The sequence below is a fragment of the Cololabis saira genome, chromosome 22 (genome assembly GCF_033807715.1).
Source record: "Cololabis saira isolate AMF1-May2022 chromosome 22, fColSai1.1, whole genome shotgun sequence".
NCBI classification, from domain to species: Eukaryota; Metazoa; Chordata; class Actinopteri; order Beloniformes; family Belonidae; genus Cololabis; species Cololabis saira.
The window spans coordinates 24,390,399-24,410,271 of NC_084608.1; the positions used below are offsets into that span (position 1 = coordinate 24,390,399).

The 19,873-nt window shown below is 40.5% G+C and overlaps 1 protein-coding gene across 1 annotated transcript in view; it reads right to left on the reverse strand.

The window, feature by feature from the left end:
* LOC133423355 (protein disulfide-isomerase TMX3-like) overlaps positions 1 to 19,051 on the reverse strand; it is a 55,481-nt gene extending 36,430 nt beyond the window's left edge. Inside the window, exons 1-8 of the mRNA XM_061713543.1 lie at positions 18,975 to 19,051; positions 18,669 to 18,726; positions 17,970 to 18,009; positions 13,357 to 13,480; positions 12,575 to 12,620; positions 3,071 to 3,151; positions 2,573 to 2,672; positions 2,349 to 2,426 (exon numbers count right to left, since the gene is read on the reverse strand). Of these exons, the coding sequence (XP_061569527.1) occupies positions 2,349 to 2,426; positions 2,573 to 2,672; positions 3,071 to 3,151; positions 12,575 to 12,620; positions 13,357 to 13,480; positions 17,970 to 18,009; positions 18,669 to 18,726; positions 18,975 to 19,008 (561 nt within the window). The 5' untranslated portion in view covers positions 19,009 to 19,051. The remainder of the gene's footprint in view (positions 1 to 2,348; positions 2,427 to 2,572; positions 2,673 to 3,070; positions 3,152 to 12,574; positions 12,621 to 13,356; positions 13,481 to 17,969; positions 18,010 to 18,668; positions 18,727 to 18,974) is intronic.
* Between the last annotated feature and the right edge of the window lie 822 nt (positions 19,052 to 19,873).

Consider the following 19,873-nt stretch of genomic DNA (forward strand, 5'->3'; position numbering starts at 1 on the left):
TAATGCATCTTATGAGGCATAAATGTAGAAATCTGAGCAGTGCTTGTAAATACTTGGTACAGTGGAATAAACGGTGAAGTTTTAATGATTTTTTTCCCCACCCTTACAGTGGCTATTATATCAATAAACTTCAACTATTCAAAACTCCAACAGACCTTCAGTTTTCTTGGCCTAATGGAGCTAACCTTTAAACCTGAGCATACTTAAAAATAAGCACGTTTTCATTCACCGGGGTCCGGGGTAGTTTCCAAGCGCCAAGTCCAGCTCTGTCAGTGCGGTTACATCTAAATCTAAGGATTGAACTGGAGTTTCAGAGAAATCCAAGTATAGATGCATTTGGTGCGTTCGACTCCGTGATGCTAGGTGGCACCACACGCACTTGCACGTTGACATTCTCACGGTACAGTTAGTAAACAAGCACGAAGGAGGACAACATGTGAAAAAGTGGACACTAATGATGCAGCAGCTGTGTACATTTCGTACATACTAAGCTAGTCATGTTGCACGTAGGATGCACGCAAAGTCTCCCTATTATGTTACTGTGTTGTTGTGATGCCGTGACTGTTATTATTCCCGCTCCCGCGGCTCGTCACTTCCGGAAGGGGGAGTCATAGATTCAGGAATAACTTGGATTAGGACGCATTACCTGGCACTAAAAGCTCGATCTCAAGAGCTTCAGCTCGGTTCGACTACAGCCCGGCTAAGGTGTATACATGGCTTTAAAAACTTCGATATCGGTCGGATTAAGGCAACAATTCGACTTTCTGTTAGTGCATGTAAATGTAGTGATACTTTAACATGGTCTCAAAAAACTGTGAGTTGGGACAAGGTGTTGACTCGGCACCAACCCCCCCTTTCCTCATTCATATCCACCATTAGCTTTTTTGCAAACACGAACGCAGTGGCCACCTCGGGTTCTTCTAAGTTCATCTCCTCAATCTGGCTTGGTTTTCTTGTTGATGCGTTACTGCCACGGAGCGTTAGCTTGGTGGGTCAGCGGGTCCTACTGGGGCTCCCACTGTAATAGAGACACTGAGAGGACTGAGGAGGATCTCTGCCCTGGTATGGCTGAGCAGTTTATTGAAAATCAATTGAAACAGACACTTAGAACATTTAAGCAAAGTAATCTTGCTCTTGCCAATTATTCCTCTCTTTTGTTTAGATTTTTACTTAAATTCTCTAATTACACTCCCTTATTCATGTACTCTTCCTTAAAACATTTAAAATGTTGACACTAAAACTGAAAAGTGACCTTTTTCATTTCTAGTGACGTGTGCTCGGGTTTAAACTGTTCAAAAATAGTAAATAAATGACTATAATGGCCAAAATGATGAAAATAATCATGTTTTTTTCCCCCTTACAAAGATATCCCGGTTTTAATGGTTGAACATAGCAATAATCTATGAGGACAAACAAACAAACAAAACTAATTCATCTGGATCTTATTTTGAGGTCAGCTTTAAGCCCTGTGCCTCTTCCAAGCTCCCAGGTTTTACTTTGGACCCGTGTTAACGGAAACCCGTCAAATGAGACGGGGCTTGACTGATGCTTCTGTAACCACAAATGTCACAAAGTGTCACTCATTTTCAACGGGAGGATTATGCATTTTTTCAGAGTTTAAGATGTGATATTGACACCAAAATCATACGAGTCTGACAGCAGATAGCGCTTCACTCCGCAGCGTCTGCATCAGGTTGCCTGGACAACAGCACAGAGAGTGATGCAGCAGTGGGACATACAACTCCACCACTTCTGTGTTGTCATACATGTTTATCCTGTTTTTAATATTAGTTTCAAAACATAACATCGAGTTTCGTTATCCTTCAATGTGATGACAAACTTGACAGTGGCGTGAACGATGATGTCAGCAATCGTTAGTAGTCATCAGTAACTCACCAGCACATTCTGCTCACACCACGGATCAATTTCTGTCTTATGGGTGTTATTGTTCCCATTTACTGTCCTTTATGTTCTCTCTGACACCTACCAAGCCCATAATTGACAGGGCTGTGGTTGTTTGTGTCCAAATACTAAGCTCTGCCTCATGCCATGTCACTGTGGGGCCATGTTCAAGTTGTACAAAAGTCAAACTAAAATAGCTCTAAAATGTCAATTAAGTGCATTTATACTCAATGCATTTTTAAATTCCAGTTCTTGTCACATGTTCATGCGCTTTAAGCCCCAAACCTGCAAACTGCTCTTCAACACGAACCGTGTGGAATAATGAATGCACAACATACAGTTGTATCTTTGATATCATTTGATGACATAAAGAAAGAAAGCTGTGCAACTTTCCGAAATCCAATACATGTTTTTTTCTGGGGGGGGGGGGAACTTAAAACATTTACCTCTGGCAAGGCTTCCTCTGGAGCTGAGAAGAAATATGTATAGACAATGAGCTCAGAAGCTACGTCGCTGTACTTCTCCTGCAACAGTGAAGCAGCTTTCAGGATTTACACAAACACTTTCAACAAAACAGCATTATTACACAGATTAGCATTTTATATCATTGTACACAATTTTTGGAATAACAGAGCCTGATTCCTGCCTGGGTGGCAGCGATGCGGCTTACTTTAAGGGGAGACTCTCCACCGACATACACGAAGAGAACATCGTGTCGTTTCATCATGTGTTCAAACATCTGCTTGCTGGGAAGTGCCCGGACGGCTGGTCTGAGGGAATAAAACCCACAGACATGAGTTAGTTTTGAGGATCACTCAGATGAAAACCTACAGTAGAAGAAAGATGCACTAGTGTTTCAAGTTGTGTTCTTGATTTCTGTGTCGAGGGCGCCACCCAGTGGTGACTCAAAAACCTGCAGCCCTGATTCGACTCGGGGCCAAGCTTTTGATCAATCCTTCTGTCACGGATCAAGCTTGATTTCCCCTCCAGGAAGAGAGAATCTGTCAGGCTAGGATGATATAGTGGCTTAAAGTGGAGCATTAGAGGCATAGATCCGTCGAGCTACAAACAAATATGGCCGGCATTGATAAGGGGGCTTGGGCAGCTTTCATTAGTGCAACATATCTTCCTCTGAAATCAGTGATTTTGTTTGAAGCTTCGGACTTACCCCGCCACCCTGTTGGAAAACTCCACAATATCATCTTTTGTCCTTGGTCCCTTGTAATTGTAGGCGAGATCCCCCTTTAACCTGAAGGAGGGACAGATGCACAACAAGACTGAAAGGTCATTCATTATTTCGCGCTCAGGGGATGAGACTGATTAACGTCAACAGTTCATGAAAGCAATCAGCTGTGCTGGAGAGTACGTGTGCGTGTCTGAAGCAACTCAACGTCAGTAAGTGAACCCTGGAGATTTGCGGGGGGGGGTTGGTCTGTCTCACACACACAGATCAGTAGAACTGCAGCCTCTTCGTCTTTATCTTCACTTCAACTTTTCATCACGCTGCATTCGAGTGCCCCGAATACGGGAAACCCAAACTCCAGCTGTTTGCTTTGTCGTACAGCTCCTTTACCGCAATGGATTTAGTTGTAAAAGTGTCATTAACTCATTTGTTTAACATCCTAACAAGGAAATCATTTTTTCTTCTTTTTACTACTCCCTTATTTTCGCGTCAATGCTTCAGCTGAGTGGTCTGGAGTTGGTTCCAGGTGTGGCATTTTATTTGAAATAGTAGAAAGGGGCCAACTTCGGAACCTAGAAAATCCAACAGGGCAGTATTAGACGTGTGGAGTAGCCGCATCTGGATGCGTGTTTGAAATCTCTTCTGAAAACCTCAGAATTGCAGATGCAGTTAATGCTCACTCGTGGCGTTTTATTTTGAAAATCAACCGGTTGATGTACGCCGTTCTCGTCTAAAATGCAGCCAGAGTGACAAAGGAAACGCTTAACAACGCCTCAATCCAACGGAGCGTTCATTCAGGAAGATGGCAAACTTGGGGAAAAAAGTGGTGACAGGAGACTGGAATGACAACGAAACCAAGCTGCTGGTTGCACATGACGAGGACAAAATCTCTTGGCACGGGACGCAGTCATCTTTGGAAAAAACATTTAAATGCCGAATTTAAAAAAAAGACATATTGAGAAGCAAAACCACAAGTGATGAATAATTTATTCTGAAATTGATCATCGTCACTGAAGCAGCAGCGGGCGACAGAGCTGGATGTGTCTTCTGAAGTTCCGTATGTGGGAAAGCAGTCTGGATGTGGAAATGGGGATTCAGGAGACATTTGAGAGGAGGAACCAGCAGGCTTTATGTCTGCAGAATCCGATTTACTTCAAATACTTCTAATGTCTTTATGGCATTCAATGGTTTGTCTGAATTTTCACATTTTCTTTCTCCTGCTGGATTTGTGTCTTGATGGGCACAAAAGTTGACAGTAGTCATGTGATCTTCCCCCCCGGTGAAGGAAAACTGCTTACCAGCATCCAGCCAAGCACACAACGTCCTGCTAGAGGATGGCATTGCCAAGTCAAGAAAAGATACAGAGGGCTCTCCACAAAAGGTGCAAACTAGTCAGAAATCACAGGGGCAGAAAGGCCACTTTAGACTTTCTTCCAGTGGCCTGATGTGTCAGCAGACTGATGTTGCCGTGTCACTTCTGAAGTGTACAAGGACACGCGGCCTCCTCAGATTCACTCAAATCCTGCAGCTGTTGGTTCTGGATCATTGCCCGGCTGTAGTTTGACGCATCAACCTCGCTGAGAAAAAGCAACTCAGGGGCTGTGAAGGTGAAAGAAGTGCAATATTCTGCAGCGGCTCAGTCACTCGTGTGACGTTAACCTGATCAGGATGCATTTCACCCGCTGAAGACGTCCCTGAAGGCAGGGAGGCGCTCAAATAACCACGTGGAGGCAGCTGCAGCGACGGCTTGGCAGAGCAGCACACAGGAAGACGAGTGTCTCTGCTGATGCCCGTAACTTTCAGACTTAAAGCACGCAGTGCCTTCAAAAGGATTATCTGCAAAGCATTTTGACTGAATATTTTCATGTAGAAATTACGGCCCTGACAAGAAAAAAAAAGGGCTGCGTATAAAAATTGTGGCAACTTACAGTCTGGATTCATGTTCCACTGCTTTTTTTTCTTCCCCCTCTTCAGTTATTGCTGTTGCCTTGCCGATAATGTGTAGGACCCCTTCCGGCCCCATAACAACTTTAACACTTGGTGGCAATGAAACCATTAAAATATCAGACCCATTATTTCACCTTTGGTATCACTTTATCATGTTAACGCCACACACGCTGCAGCAGATTCATCAGCCGCGCGCTCACGCTGCGTCGCTCCCTTTCAACATCCCGCAGGTGCTCTGTGGGTTTGAAAGACTGCACAGGCGAGTGGAGCTCTGTGGGCCGCGAGACATGTTGGTGGTAAATGGTGCCTTCTCCTGCTGGCTGCAGCCATTAAAAGCATAAACATGGCCGGCGTCGGGTTTGGACAGATGATGGGTCCGAAAGCGTGCCAGGGAAACACATGCCCCCCGTTATCTCCAGCAGACTGGTGCACTGCGCGAGGCAGGAAAAGCTGCACTGACTAATGCTGTTTGGAGAGATTTCTGTCCACAGCATCTGCACTTAAAAAAAAAAATCATAAACCGTGACCCGCTGCTCTTTGTAGAATTAGATTTCTACCCTTAAAAGGCACAGTATGTAAGTATTAAACTTCAGATCAAATGAGGGTAGAATATCATAAAGTTTGTGAGTTTTATAGCAGCTACCAGAGTTTGTGATTGAAAGTGTACAGCACTGCTTCCTATCAGCTCTTTTGTCTTGGCTGTAGTTTAATCCAGGGTTCTGCTGACAGCTCCAGATATTTATCTTGCTAAGATATCCTGTGTCAGATTTAGCCCTTGGCTAGTCTGGAAATTTGGACTAAATTATCTATCTGGGCTCAAAATGACCGACGCACGAAGTACAATACGCCATCTTCACTTCTTCACCAAATGCAACACATAATCTGTCACCTCTAGTGGGACGGAGTGGTACTGCGAGGCTTGTTAGTCAATTTCCACTCATCAGAACTGCATTTCTAGCTGCTCTTTCATTAGCACAGTAGATCAATGTGTGAAACTTGTCCGTCAAATCGGCTTTTTTAATGTATTCACATTCATTTGGTTGATTTTTTCAATGTCTTTAAGCGTAAATCTTACATCTAGCAGCTTCATGGTGTGAGAGTGAAGCCCAGTTCGGGGTGGCCAGCATACTCAATAATTCCTTTTCAGGCATGCAAGATTATTCTGAGTTATGTTTAACTTCTTGTCAGCTTGAAGCAGATAGAAATTCTACTCAGACCAGTAATATCAACTCAGCCTCCACCGTGTTTTTGTTTTATTAAAGATTCCTACCATCTCAGGAGCAGAGCTTCTTTTCAGGTACTAAACATGCCAAATGGAACAAACTAAGTGTCAAATAAATAATCCCCCCCCCCCTTTCTGATGTTTGGTCTGAACAGCAACTTACTTTTTTTCTTTTTTTATTCTTATTGCACAGCTGCTAAATTATGCATTAAAAAGTGGTGATATACTTTTAAATTCATAATATAACTTACAGCTATAAAAAGTTAATAATCAAGTCAAACAAAAAGCATCAGATTTATCAATAATAAGATTAGACATCAACTGCAGCCCAAGTGGAAACTTGCCAGTCTGTAAAGATAACCTGACAATTTTGCTTTGATGAAACTGCAACCAAAAAAAAAGCTAATATTATTACAAATCATTACACCTTCAATGGACAAAACATACTAATGACTTTCTCTTTATCTCATTTAGCAACCAAAGCTGGTTGCGTGTGAAACGTTTCTCCAAGAAGTTAGAATGCATTAAAGACTGCCACGGTTGCATCAGCCCACCGGGGCTAATGAACTCAGGGGAAACCGACTCTAAATCAAGTCTCCTCCTGTCATCAAGGGAGGTAGCTCATGTTCCTCAATAGATGTTTCATCACTCGCTGAGCTTAATGTTATGAGCCCTGCCGTGATCCTGTGGCAGTTTCCCAAATGAGCCTGATGAAACTAAATGGAAGCCCATTATAGCAGTGCGCTGATGAATGGTTCACTTTCAGACACAAGGAGAAAAATCTGCTCATTTATCTTGTGTCAACATAAACTCTACTATTAAGCAGCTGGAGTTTCCTCGAAGCCATACATTTAAGTCAAAAAAAAAAAGTCACTTAAACTTGGAGAAATAATTTGATACAAGTTTTTACAGAGAATATCAGCTTAAAGTGCTGAAGAGAGAAAAAAGTATGAAAAAACAAAGTAGCACGTTGCAGGTACATTTTTTTTTTTTTTTTTTTTTTTTTTTTTTAAATGGCTGGATTTTACAGAATATATCCCAAGAAATGTATAATAATTAATATAAATCAAGGCAGTCCAATGTAATCAAATTGAGGTTCACAAGGTGTGAAAAGAGCTTGTCACTTGGGTGTGCCTGAAGAAAGACAACAACACCTAATCCCCTCCTGAATACGGCCCGGTATCTGAGGGGCATCTCCCCAGGCCGGGCCTCACAGGAGAAAACAACAGGACGCCCAAGAATTGTGATGGGGAGGCAAATCGAATGTGGGCAAAAGCAGTTAGATAGAAGGGAACAAGAGGCTAACTTGTTGCCATAGTGCGCAACATAACACAACACCTCAACCGCAAACCGAAGGCGGCCATGAAATTGGATCAGTGCTTCCGGAAACAATGAAACACTTGTAGTTCAGAACTTCTGGCCTGAACCACAGCAGAAAATGACACACGTGGTTGAACTGTGTCAACAAAGCTTCTTTTTTGTGTTGAAATTGTACTAATTAAGCATCTTTAAGAAAATTAAGTCTTAAATCAGCTGTTAAATATGAATTAACCGCTTTTCTAATCCTGTTTCTGTATGTATGAGTTTAATCAGCTAATCATAGTGGGGATCGGTGTCAGATGAACAACGAGATGTAACTTTTTTTTCCCATAGGCACAATTAATTTAATGTTTTTGGGGCGCAGCACCTTTTTTAGAAAGGAAAAATGGAAATGGAAATGCTCGCAGCATCCCACCACCAAAAAAATGCATGTCTTGTCACCGTCATGTCTTTCATTTATTAATTACTGATAAGGTCGTTGAGGCACGACCCACTCCCACAACTGGAATGGAAGAATACTTAACTGCTCTCGTAGTCACTACACTTGAGGCACAATCACTCAACAATGGCAAATTATTTGCAGAAATTAAATAATAAATAATTTTGGATGTGCCGCAGCACACAGTGATTGAAAATTCCTGACTTAATTAACAAAAATGAGGACAAAAGAAACAAAAACATGTGGGCAATACCAAGCAGCCCCGTGGTTTCATAGGTTGTAAATCTACCTTCAGCGGCGGTAACTTGAAGTCACCGTTTCCCTATGGTTTTAACAGTATACTGTACCACATCGCTGTGGAGCAATGTGGTCCCATTCTGTCGTAAAACACTGCTTCAGTGCATCGAGGTATTCGGTATTTGTTTATGAACTGCTCTCTCAAGGTTCTGTCCCTGCAGGTCTGGACTTTAACGAGTCCAAAATGATAGAACTCAGAACTTCATGCTACAATTTGGGTTTACTGACTTTTGAATTAATACAGTGATGTACTATGAATCATTCATGACGTTTGATTTATTTATGTTTTTCTTTCTGATACAGACTTGCAGCTGTGATTCAGATCACCGTACTCAGACTTCAGCCAGGCTTTCGCTGCTGGACACGTCGCCTCGCATTCGCCTCCAGAACACTCAGGTATCAGAGTTCACGGCCAGCTCAGTCACAGCAAGACGCCAGCTGATGTACGTGTCTGACATCAGCCTGACTCGGCTTTGAGACGCCTTTTAAAAACAGATAAATATGTCCCAGTCCAGTCTACAAGTACGCGGGCAGAACTTCTCAATATTTCCATGAATAAGCCGCTAAAGACTCTCTTTTTAGACGGGCTTAGGCCTGGTAGTAAGTTCTGGATGTTCTTTCTTGTGTTTTTCATTAGGGCTGGGGATCGATTCAAATGTAGAGAATCGATTCGATTCTGATTCTTAAGATTCAGAATCGATTATCAAGATTTGTTTCGATCCGATTCGATTCCGATATTGATTTGGGTTAGTGTTATTAAAACTGTTTTTTGAGCTGTTGCATGAATTATATGACTGTAGTTATGCAAAATATTACTACTAGTATTATATTGAGATTAAACAGCAAGTATTGGCAGCTAATGATGCTGTAAGGACCAATCAGCTCCCAGAATGCTGATAGAACTGCTTTCAGAAACATCATGTGGGTCAGAATTACCAAACAGATCCAGGGAGGAAACAGAGACGCATGAAATCGTTTTTATTTTTTCCCACATTCCGTTTTTATTTGTTCCATTTTCGGTCTATTTTGGTTTTTAATTTTTGAGCATTTGGTTTTTAGCATTTTTTGCAAATGTAACCCCAAGACAGTATATAAAGTAATGAAATATAGACAATTTATGCAATTATAACCTAACACTTTAATGTTTTCATACCTTTAAACATATTTAAAGGCAAAAACATGGCACCAGTTATTCTCGTGTCCAACAAAACATTCCTTTTTTGGGGATAAACAAAAATATAACCAAAAGTTGTAATGTAATGATGAAAAAAAAAGACATGAATAAATAAAAGAAAAAAAATAAATAACTCGATCTTTAGACATATGAATCGATTTTTAGGAATTAATATGAGAATCGATTTAGAATTGGGAAATCGATTTTTTCAACACAGGCCTATTTTTCATGTTTTATGTTTGTTTTATGTTTCCTCTATTTTACGATTATGTCTTTGTATGTGTGGCTTGTGAAGCATTTTGTGTCTTTTAACATGTGAAAAGTACTATAAAAATAAACCTAGCTTACTTATTTACATGATATCCCGTCTGTGTTCTTTCTTCAGACGTCTAAAATTGCACTTCTTTAAAAAGCAGGTGTTATGAGGAGGGTGATTGCAACAACAGGTAGAAGAGTGCAGAGGACAGACATAATCAGACGTGGGAAAAAGTTTAACTTGTTTTAAGTTAAAAAATAAAATAAAATAAAAAGTGAATTTATCAGGAATGAAAGGACGATGCAGACACAGAAGATACTCTTGGTCTGGACTATTTTCACTCATGGGGAAAATAGTCCAGGGAATATTAAAACATTAAAACAGAAGTTTAGGGTGTATGATTTTGATATTTTCAGATATAACAAAAAAGATTGAGTGGCTTTGACCGCCAGTAGTTGAAGACATTCAGTGTTTCATACACACTGAGGAAGACATGATTTGTAGCATAAACAGAAATCACTGCTCCCCCCACGCTGCAGGGAAACACAGCCATCCACCAATAACGAGGCCAGATACGATAAAACAGTACGAGACAACCGTTTGCCATAAAGCAGCGGAGGAAAGGGAAAAGCAAACCACAGGGGGCACGCACAGCGATACTCTCACCTGTATGAAATGAGAAATAAAACTTTAAGATGATAGAAATCTTGGTGTGAGAATGTTATGACGACTATTAGTCAAGTTTTTGGTCAGGAACGATCCCGATGCAGCTCCTGCTTCTTTTTTATATTTCTCCAAGCACAGCACTGTCTGACTTGGGCGCAAGTTTTATGGGCTGTTCGGTTCTGCTGAGATCAGCTGGTCTCATCAATATTTCCAAGTCTGAATAATCGCTGTAAAATGATGAAGTTGAAATGGTTTGGTAATTGTTGTATAAACCTTTCCAAATTGACAATCTGCAACAACTACTATTATTTTATCCAGATATGCACACCTGCCGGCAATCAATTAATCAATGGCTGATAGGGGTGTAACGGTATTTGTATTCGTCCCGTCCCGTCACGGTACGGCCGTCACGGTTCGGTACACGCAGTCATACGGCGAATACATCTGACTGAGTTAAAAAAAAAAAAATCAATCATCGTTTTTTTCCCCTTATAAATATCAAAAGTCACGTTCCATTACAGACCTAAATGTGTGCTAGTCTGTGCATATCAATAAATATATGTGCAATTCATATATCATCATAAATTGTAGGCTATAATAACGATAAAATGTTATAGTTCCTAATTTACAACTGTCCTGAACGCATCAGGGCCGCATTGGCTGTAAAGCCTGATTTATGGTTCTGCGTTAAATCGACGCAGAGCATACACCATAGGGTACGGCGCAGTCTACGGCGAGGTTATGCGGCGACGCGCAACCTTCGCCGTAGGCGCTGCGTTGGCGTAACGCGGTACCATAAATCAGCCTTAACAGTCACAGTGAAGGAGATTAGCGCTAAAGTTTAAAAGAGGACTACATTTGTACAAAGTTTTGAATGTTACCCCGTTTTCCACGTTACCTGGATTATTTTGGGTTATGGAAGAGTCAACTACCGTTGGTGAGTCAGTGTAACCTTCATGAATAATTTCTTTATCAGAATGTTGTGTATTCTTGACCAGCTGCCTATTTTAATGTGCTTGTGTTGTTCTCAACTAGACTAGAGTCTATTCTCTGTTCTAGAGCTCAGAAATGATGTTATAGACCGCTGTGTCTATCTAAATAGTAATTTTAGACCAGTTATGGTTTTTTTTTGTATTAGCTGTATCAAAGATGGAACTGAGTCAGTCCGTGACTATCTGTGTGTGTGTGTGTGTGTGTGTGTGTGTGTGTGTGTGTGTGTGTGTGTGTGTGTGTGTGTGTGTGTGTGTGTGTGTGTGTGTGTGTGTTCTTCTGAACAAGTTTGTGACTTTACTCTGCTTCTATGCTTGGCTCAATAAAAGTGAGAATAAATGTTGTTTGATGGGTAGGATGATGTTGTTGAACGTTAAAATGACTATCATAAGGCCCATGGAGAATGCTCCGCCCCCAGACGGCTCTGCCCATATGCAGCAGTAGAGGAGCCTGGGTTCAAGTATTTATTAAAAGTGCTCGAGCCTCGTTACAATGTCCCATCCCGCGCTCACATAAAAAACATAAAAAATTAAAAACACTAATGCACAAGTTAAATGTTTTATTCTATTTATTTTACACTTTAATAAGAGATGCTTTTTAGTTTTGTAGCCAATTGAACAAACTTTAACTTTCAAATGCTATGATCAAAATAAAGGAAGAAAAAACTCATCTTATACATTGGGACTTTTTGTATTTTTTTTCCCGTTGTACCGAACCCGTACCGAACCGTGACCCCTGTACCGAGGTACGTACCGAACCGTGACTTGTGTGTACCGTGAAACCCCTAATGGCTGATAATTAGCAGCACCTGGCTGCTGCTGCAGCATACCGTTTGACATTTTAAGGAAGCATTAAAGTGTACTTTATATTACGCACGTGTTGTTTTTTCATATTCTTTGTTCTTTTTATTTGCTTAATTTATGTTAATAGGTTATATTTTCTGTTATATTTTCCTTTTACTACAATAATATTACTGTTGCATTATTATCATCATAATCAGCAGCAGCAGCATTATCTTCATTATCATTGATATTAATACAATGTGGTCCATATAGTCAAAATAAAACATGTATTTAATATCTTCTAATGAAATGATTGTAAACAAAAAGAGATGAACGTATGAAGTATTATCAAACCCAGCACGCTGAAGTCATATAAAACTAATGAATCAAACTTACAGTTTTATTGTGGGGTAGCCGCGGACGCCAAACTCTGATGCCATTCCTGCAACAAAGAAAACCAATAATAGCATCTCAGACAGGAATAAAAGAAAAGAAGAAAGAAGTTTCAAATATAACACTGAGCCAAAGTCTCTGGCACCCCTTGTTTTCGTTGTTTGAATCACAGTTTAATTGACCATTCATGTTTATTTTTTGGTGTCTTCACTACGAGACAAATAGAAATATAGTAATAACATTCAGTTGGTCGTTTATTGGCCCTTTTTTTGAATAATCGGCATCAGCGCCTGAAAAACAAGCAACGGTCAACCTCAAGATTGAATCTATACAATATAAAGTGTCTCTACAAGCAAAAGATAGACAGCGAGATTTAAATCTTTTCAAGATGCAATAATATTAATAATATAGGATTCCATTAAATCTGGATGTACTTTCTGGGTTTTTTGTTTTTAACAGACTATAAAATAAATATGTATATCATAAAAACATTGATAATACAACAAGATCGAGGGTGAAAAGACTTTTTCACAGTACAGTATTTTCCAAATTCAGTTTGGTTGTAAAAGCAAGAATATCTGACTGAACGCTGACACAGGAAAAAAAAAAAATGAAAGTATAATGACTTGAGATTAAAAGTTTATCTTTGATAAGTATACGCAGCAGGCAGTACGGTCACTGTAGGTGAGCTTTTTGTTCTGAGCAGACAAAAGAAAATGTTTTAAAAATTCATCTGGGAGACAAACGAACTCCAGAGAAGGGTGTTGAACTCGTAACGTACTCACCCGAGTACGCAGTGGCATCCATCTTTCCTACACGCACCGGCGACCCGGAGCTCTTCAGCTCCGCTCCCACGTCGTGCCAGACCGGCTCGAGTTTTTTACAGTAGCCACACCATGGCGCGTAAAACTGGAAAAGAAAACAACTTTAACAACAAACAACGGTCTTTCCAGTCTTTCAATCAGAACCTGTTTTAATAAAACAAGCAACTGCGGAATATTAACTTCCCTCCCTCAGTTCTGATACTTGAAAAAGACAATAAGTTACCAGCAGGTCGCTACTATTCTACATGTGTAAAAGCAAACAGATGTAATTATTAAGGAGTTGCTCTGAATGTTTTCCAAAGAAGATAAATGGCTGTTCAAGACCCAGAATAGATACGGATAAGAAACCCAAGGTCTTTTACAGAGAGGTTGAGGAAAAACAGAAATATACTTTGTGTCACGGCAGTAACTTCATCACCGTCTAACCGCCAACAGAACAAGCTCCTCAGAGACCCGCTCTTCATGTCTCTGACTTCATTTGTGTATAAAGTTGGGAAAGGGTCAGAAAGAAAAACCATCTTCTGCAGGCGGCAGGTCCACAGGACACCAAACCTGGATCAAGTCCAGCCCGGCCAGCGGTCCTGGCTCCAGGGCGGAGCCCCGGGAAGCCAACACCAGGCCCACAGACAAAGGTTTTTCTTCTTCGCACGAGTTCATCTGAATCCCAGCAATGACAACACGGTTCTGAGCATCATCCGATCACAGTTAACCCATCCATGCCAAGCCAACTTTATTCATACAGCACTTTGAAAACACCCAGAACGTTACGGCGAGGCGATACCAACTGAAGATTTAACAACAAATTAAAGCTCCGAGCAGCGATGAACGGGCCCTCGCACATGCAATTTTCACCAATAAAGGTCAAGGACTCAAAAAAAACGTCCGATGACGCCACCCATGACTCTTTATGTCAAACTATTCCAAAAATATGGCAGAAATTAGGAACTATCAAATATCGACCAATCAGAAGATGGGGTGGGGCTAATTTGCACCAATTAAGGTGAAGGAGTCAAAACCGAGTCCGATGACACCACCCACGACTCTTTATGTCAAACCATTGAAAAGTTATGGCAGAAAGTAGGAACTATCAAATATCGACCAATCAGATGAAGGGGGGGCACGCTTTTTGGCGTCTATCGTCGCCACGGTAACGCTTTTGACTGAGAAAAGTAATGCGCATCGTCGCAGGATCGAGACGCACATTTTGATGTATAACACACCTCGGTGCACGTTACGGTTCAGGCGAAGAAGCGGCCGAAGAAATGGCAAAAAGTGCGCCAAAATTACACGATTAATTCAAAATGGCCGACTTCCTGTTCAGTGCCGGCCATGGCTTCAAGAGACTTTTCTTTAAGTTGCGACATGATACAGGTGTGTACCGATTTTCGTGCATGTACGTCAAACTGTATTGTGGGGCTTGAGGCAAAGTTTTCTAGGGGGCGCTGTTGAGCCATTACTCCACACCCATTAATGCAAACCCTTAAATATCAAATTTTTCGCCAGGCCTGGCTTGCGTGCAAACTTTGGTGACTTTTGGGGCATGTTTAGGGGGGCAAAAAGGCCCTCATTTCGTCGGAAAAATAAAAAAAAAAGAAAAACGAGAACATTTCCTACAGATACAATAGGGCCTTCGCACTGTAAGTGCTCGGGCCCCAATAAAAGGATCTCGCTTGGGAGGTGTTTCAGGCGTATCCACCTGGCCAACAAAGTGACGTAATCTCTCGACTGGCCTGGGAGCGCCTTAATATTCCTTCATTGAAGAGTTGGAAAAGGAAGTCAGGGAGAGGGAGGAGTGTTCGATGGAAGGATAGATGAATGGAGGACTAGAGGGAGAGACAGGAAGAAATCTGTTCAGGAAGCCCTGCTTCAACACTTCCCCGTAATGGACAGCAGAGTTCTGTTTACTTCTGCGTTTTCACCACTTCCTTTAAAAGCAGAAGCTGCAGCAGCACGTCCTACCTACCAGGCGCTTCTGGTTTCAGTTTCCGGACCATAACTCACTTGCAATCCTTCATTAAAATTGAAAGTGCAAATTTAAGAAAGCCGTTCATGGGACGCACAACAGCTTCACACTCCACAGCTCAACATGTAGGTTGAGAGCTTTAGAAAAAATAAACCACTTCAAATACACATAAAAATTTTCAGCCCAATGCTGAACCACACACTGCTATATGAGACACAAGTGGTTCAAGACGTGATCCACTTCATCTCCATTTCCATTACAGAAGAAAAACCCACAATGGTGAAATTAAAAGAACTTGAAACTGACATTCAGATGTTTTCTTTTGAATTGTGGTTTAATACAATCTTTAAAAGAAAAAAATACTAGATACTACCCTGGACGAATTCGTTGGTACCTTGAGCTTAATATTGAGTTCCACAACCTTTTCAGGCAATCACTGCAATGTGTTTTGTGTACTTCTGTGAGACCTTGGCACTTGCAGACAGGTATTCTTATCTACTCCTTATGAGTTGTGATCAAACTGCTCCATCTGTCTCAGATTTGAAGGGTTTCTTCTCCAGACGGCACGTTTTTTTTAAGCTTTGCTCCTTGATGTTCAATAAGATTTAAATCAGGGCTCACAGGAGATCACTTCAGGATAGTCCCGTGTTTTCTTCTTAGTTGTGTGTTTTATTTCGCTGTCCTGTTGGAGGACCCTTGACCTGAGACTGAGACCATACCTTATTCATGTCACCTGAACACGTGAGACACCCCATGTCAGCAGCAAAGCAGCCCCAGAACATGAGTGTCTTCCATGTTTCACATGAGCTCAGTTGTTCTTTGAAGGATTCATTTTTTCATTTGTCACCATAGAGCTGAAATGACTTGCCAAAAGGTTCCAGTTTTGTCTCATCTGTCCAAAGGAAATTTTTCCAGAAGATTTATAGCTGGTCAATATGCATTTAGACAAATATTAGTCTGGCTTTTTTATGATTTGGTTTCAACGGTGGTGTCTTGCTCGGTTGGGTTCAGACAGTGACGGATGGTGTGATCCGACACTAAACTACTTGACCTTGGAGTTCACCTTGAATCTCTGAAAGTTGCGTTACTATTGGTACTCTGTAGCCTTTCAAGTTGTCATGAGTTTTCCTCTTCTGGGCATGTCCAGGGAGGTAAGCTACCGTCCTGTGGACTCTAAACTTATGGATGAGGTTTCCAACTGCAGTCACGGGAAGATCGGGCTGCTTGGTCTTCTGTAATGTTCCCTCAGGTCTCCTCAGACAACCCTCTCCTTTGCTTTCTCTGGTTCATGTTCACTGTGGTGAACACGATGATACCAAACAGCAAAGCAACCATGTTTAATCCTTTAAATATTCAGACTGACCGATTGAAGAGACCTGGGATTAGGGATGGGAATTGATACGATTTTTACGATTCCAATCCTCGATTCTGCTTAACAATTTGGTTCTTTAATCGATTCTCATTTGGGTAAAAAGGACAACAATGAGGCAAATGGCGTTAATATGATAGGCAGTGTTTGTTAGTCAAGGATATGCTAACGCTGCTACACCTGGGTTGAGAATTACTGACGTTGGTCCGGGGCGGATCGAAAAAACGACATTCATTGATTGTTATTGCATTCTGTGTGCTCAATGTATTTCCTCCCTATGATGAAATATTCACTTGGCAAGTATTGCAAGTTGCCCTGTTGTCGTCTTTTTTGTATCGCCCTGTTTACTATTGACTGCTTGTTTACACACGTTGCTATGCAACGTGCATGACGACATCATCCGTGCCCACTGGAATTGAAACACTGGAAACCGGTTCTGAACAAGAACCGGTTCTCGATTCCCATACCTACCTGTCATGCTAATTACGCAACGCATTTTCATTGAACACACTACAGTTAAGTTATTTTCAATCTTTTACAGGGGTACTAACTAACTACACCAGTTTCCTTTGTTTTTTTTTTTGTTTGTTTGCTTTATTTTACCAACATGATTCTGTTGAAGTACTATTCCAAAGCAGTATCTACTTTATATTAGTCAATTTTCAGTAAATTATTCATTACTTTTTTCAGTTTCAAGTTATTTCCATGATTATTATGGGTTTTTCTGTCTTGCCTGGGATGGTATTGACAAATATATCCATGTGGGATTTGTTGAAGGCATGTAAGCATTCCACTAAGGTGTACCAATTCAAAATACTTTTAAGATTCTCTGAATATTTAATAACTTCAAAATCAATCTGTTTGTGAATTTGTTCATTTCAGCTCAAACTTATTTTTAGAAACCAAGTGGTGACACGCTACATAAATCTTTGAAAGTTGTGTCCCAACGATCGATAAACACATTTAAAACTCAAAAAAATAACTTTGCTTGTGATGGGCCTGGACACAAACTCTGACATAAATCCCTTCGAGCCTCCTGGCTTTGCCGGGCATGCATGACTTCTCATTCACTAATCACCAACACAGAGGACTGTCTGCACACCCCCTCCCTCGCTACATCCCACCCTGACGGCTGCTACTTCCGTAAGGGATGACCCAGACACAGGAGCCCTGGATATGAAGTAACCGGGTGCTTAGCGGACCCAGATTAGTGTCTACGTGTGTGTGTAGTGTCAGACTCACATCAACCAGCCAGATGTCATTCACTCTGGTATCTTTAAATCTGTGGAAAGAAAAAAAAAAGGTGTATTACAGTTGTGTTCATTTTGATGTTAAATGCTATTTAGAGAAAACACTGAATGAGTCTCTGCAAAACATTTGTTACTCTACTTGTGCATGAACAAAATCCTGACCGTTGATAAATTCAGTTAATTCAGTACCACCTGCATGGATATAAACTCAAATTAGGGGTAAAGATGCTTAATTCTGTTATCAGTTAAGATAAAAATTTAATGAAATATGAAAGAAAGAAGTATCCATGCAGGTTTTCAGACTTCAAGAAACAGATCCGTGTCATATTTTCTCAGCTGAACTGCTGGAGCCTGTGAAAAAAAGTGTTATGGAAATAAAATACAGCTTGGAACTGGATGACAGGGAAGAAATGTGGACACAGCTAAGCCATTTCAGCCTGTTTAACAACCTGTGGCTCTGAGAATTACAATGCAGATATCAAAATATGACTGGTATAGATCATTAAATATTTGCATAATAGTGTAAACAAACAAGAAACAGTAACAGGATTAAAAAATATATACATAAAACACTTTGCATCCACAGGATTTATGTTTGCACAGCAAGATGCTGCATTTTATTATCATGTTGTAGCAAAACAGTAGCAGGAAGCTGAACAGTGCAAGCAAAGCACAGGAATCAATCACTTACGTGTCATCTAGATCTTCAACAAAAGCAAGAGCCTTTGAACTTAAGAAAGCCGCTAGTGCTGCAATGGAAATAAATAAAAAGATGACTAGAATGAGAGAAAAATGCAGGTTTATTTCAGGGTCAAACAGTGTTGCAGCTTGTATTCTCCTCCAGCCTCATGACTCGAGCATCCCCGGCTAAAGCCGTCGCTCCAGCTAACTACGCCTCGGTTTCAGTAACACTGGCTTTAAGGGCCGATTTAAACACATGCTGTGATTATGTGATGGCCAGGTGGATATTTAGCAGGAAAGAAAGAAGTGAACGTACCTCCAAAAATCAGGGAAGTCCTCACTTGTGCCATCGCTGCGAGTGGAGACGGCGAGCAGGAAATACAGCTGCTCAAACCCCGCTCTGCGCATGCGCCGCGCTACGCATCCTTCACCGTGGAAATTCAACTTTTACACATTTCTGATATGTTCTGCTTTTTATTCAAACAAATGTTTTCTCAGTTTTGTATTGATGCATAACAGTATTACTATCAGAATATTCTTGTAACACGTGGTCTAAATTATCTAAATAGCCTATACATCTAACAAGATCAATTATCTGGCAAAAAAGAAAAAAAACAATTTATTTGACTTTTTTTGTTTAGCTTTTTTCATTTTTACTTTACAAATGTCATAAATGTTAACTGTACATTGTAAACTCCTTACGTGCCCTAATCGACCACAAGGTGTCACTCTAAGATAAAAGGCAACATATCCTTCACTGTGGATATTATACTAATCACTGTTATAAGTTAAATGCAGCATGCACGCTTACTTTTTATAAATAAATATAGACTATACTTTGAAACTTTGAAACTTGAACAAATTAATAATTCAATTGACTTACAAGTTGTTTTCTATGTATGTGTATGTGTATCTAGTTGTTCTTATTTTTACTAGATGTATACTGTACACACACACACACACACATATATATATATATATATATATATATATATATATATATATATATATATGTGTGTATGTGTGTGTGTGTGTGTGTGTGTGTGTGTGTTTGTGTGTACATAGCTGCTAATAATGTCCCTCCTCTGTTTTTTTTTTTCATTTCTATTTAGTACATGGAAGAAGAAAAAACATCACATGATCATCTTTTATTTAAAACATATTTATTTGTTTTGGGAAACTTTACCAGTAATTTGTCTCTAACACTGAAATGAT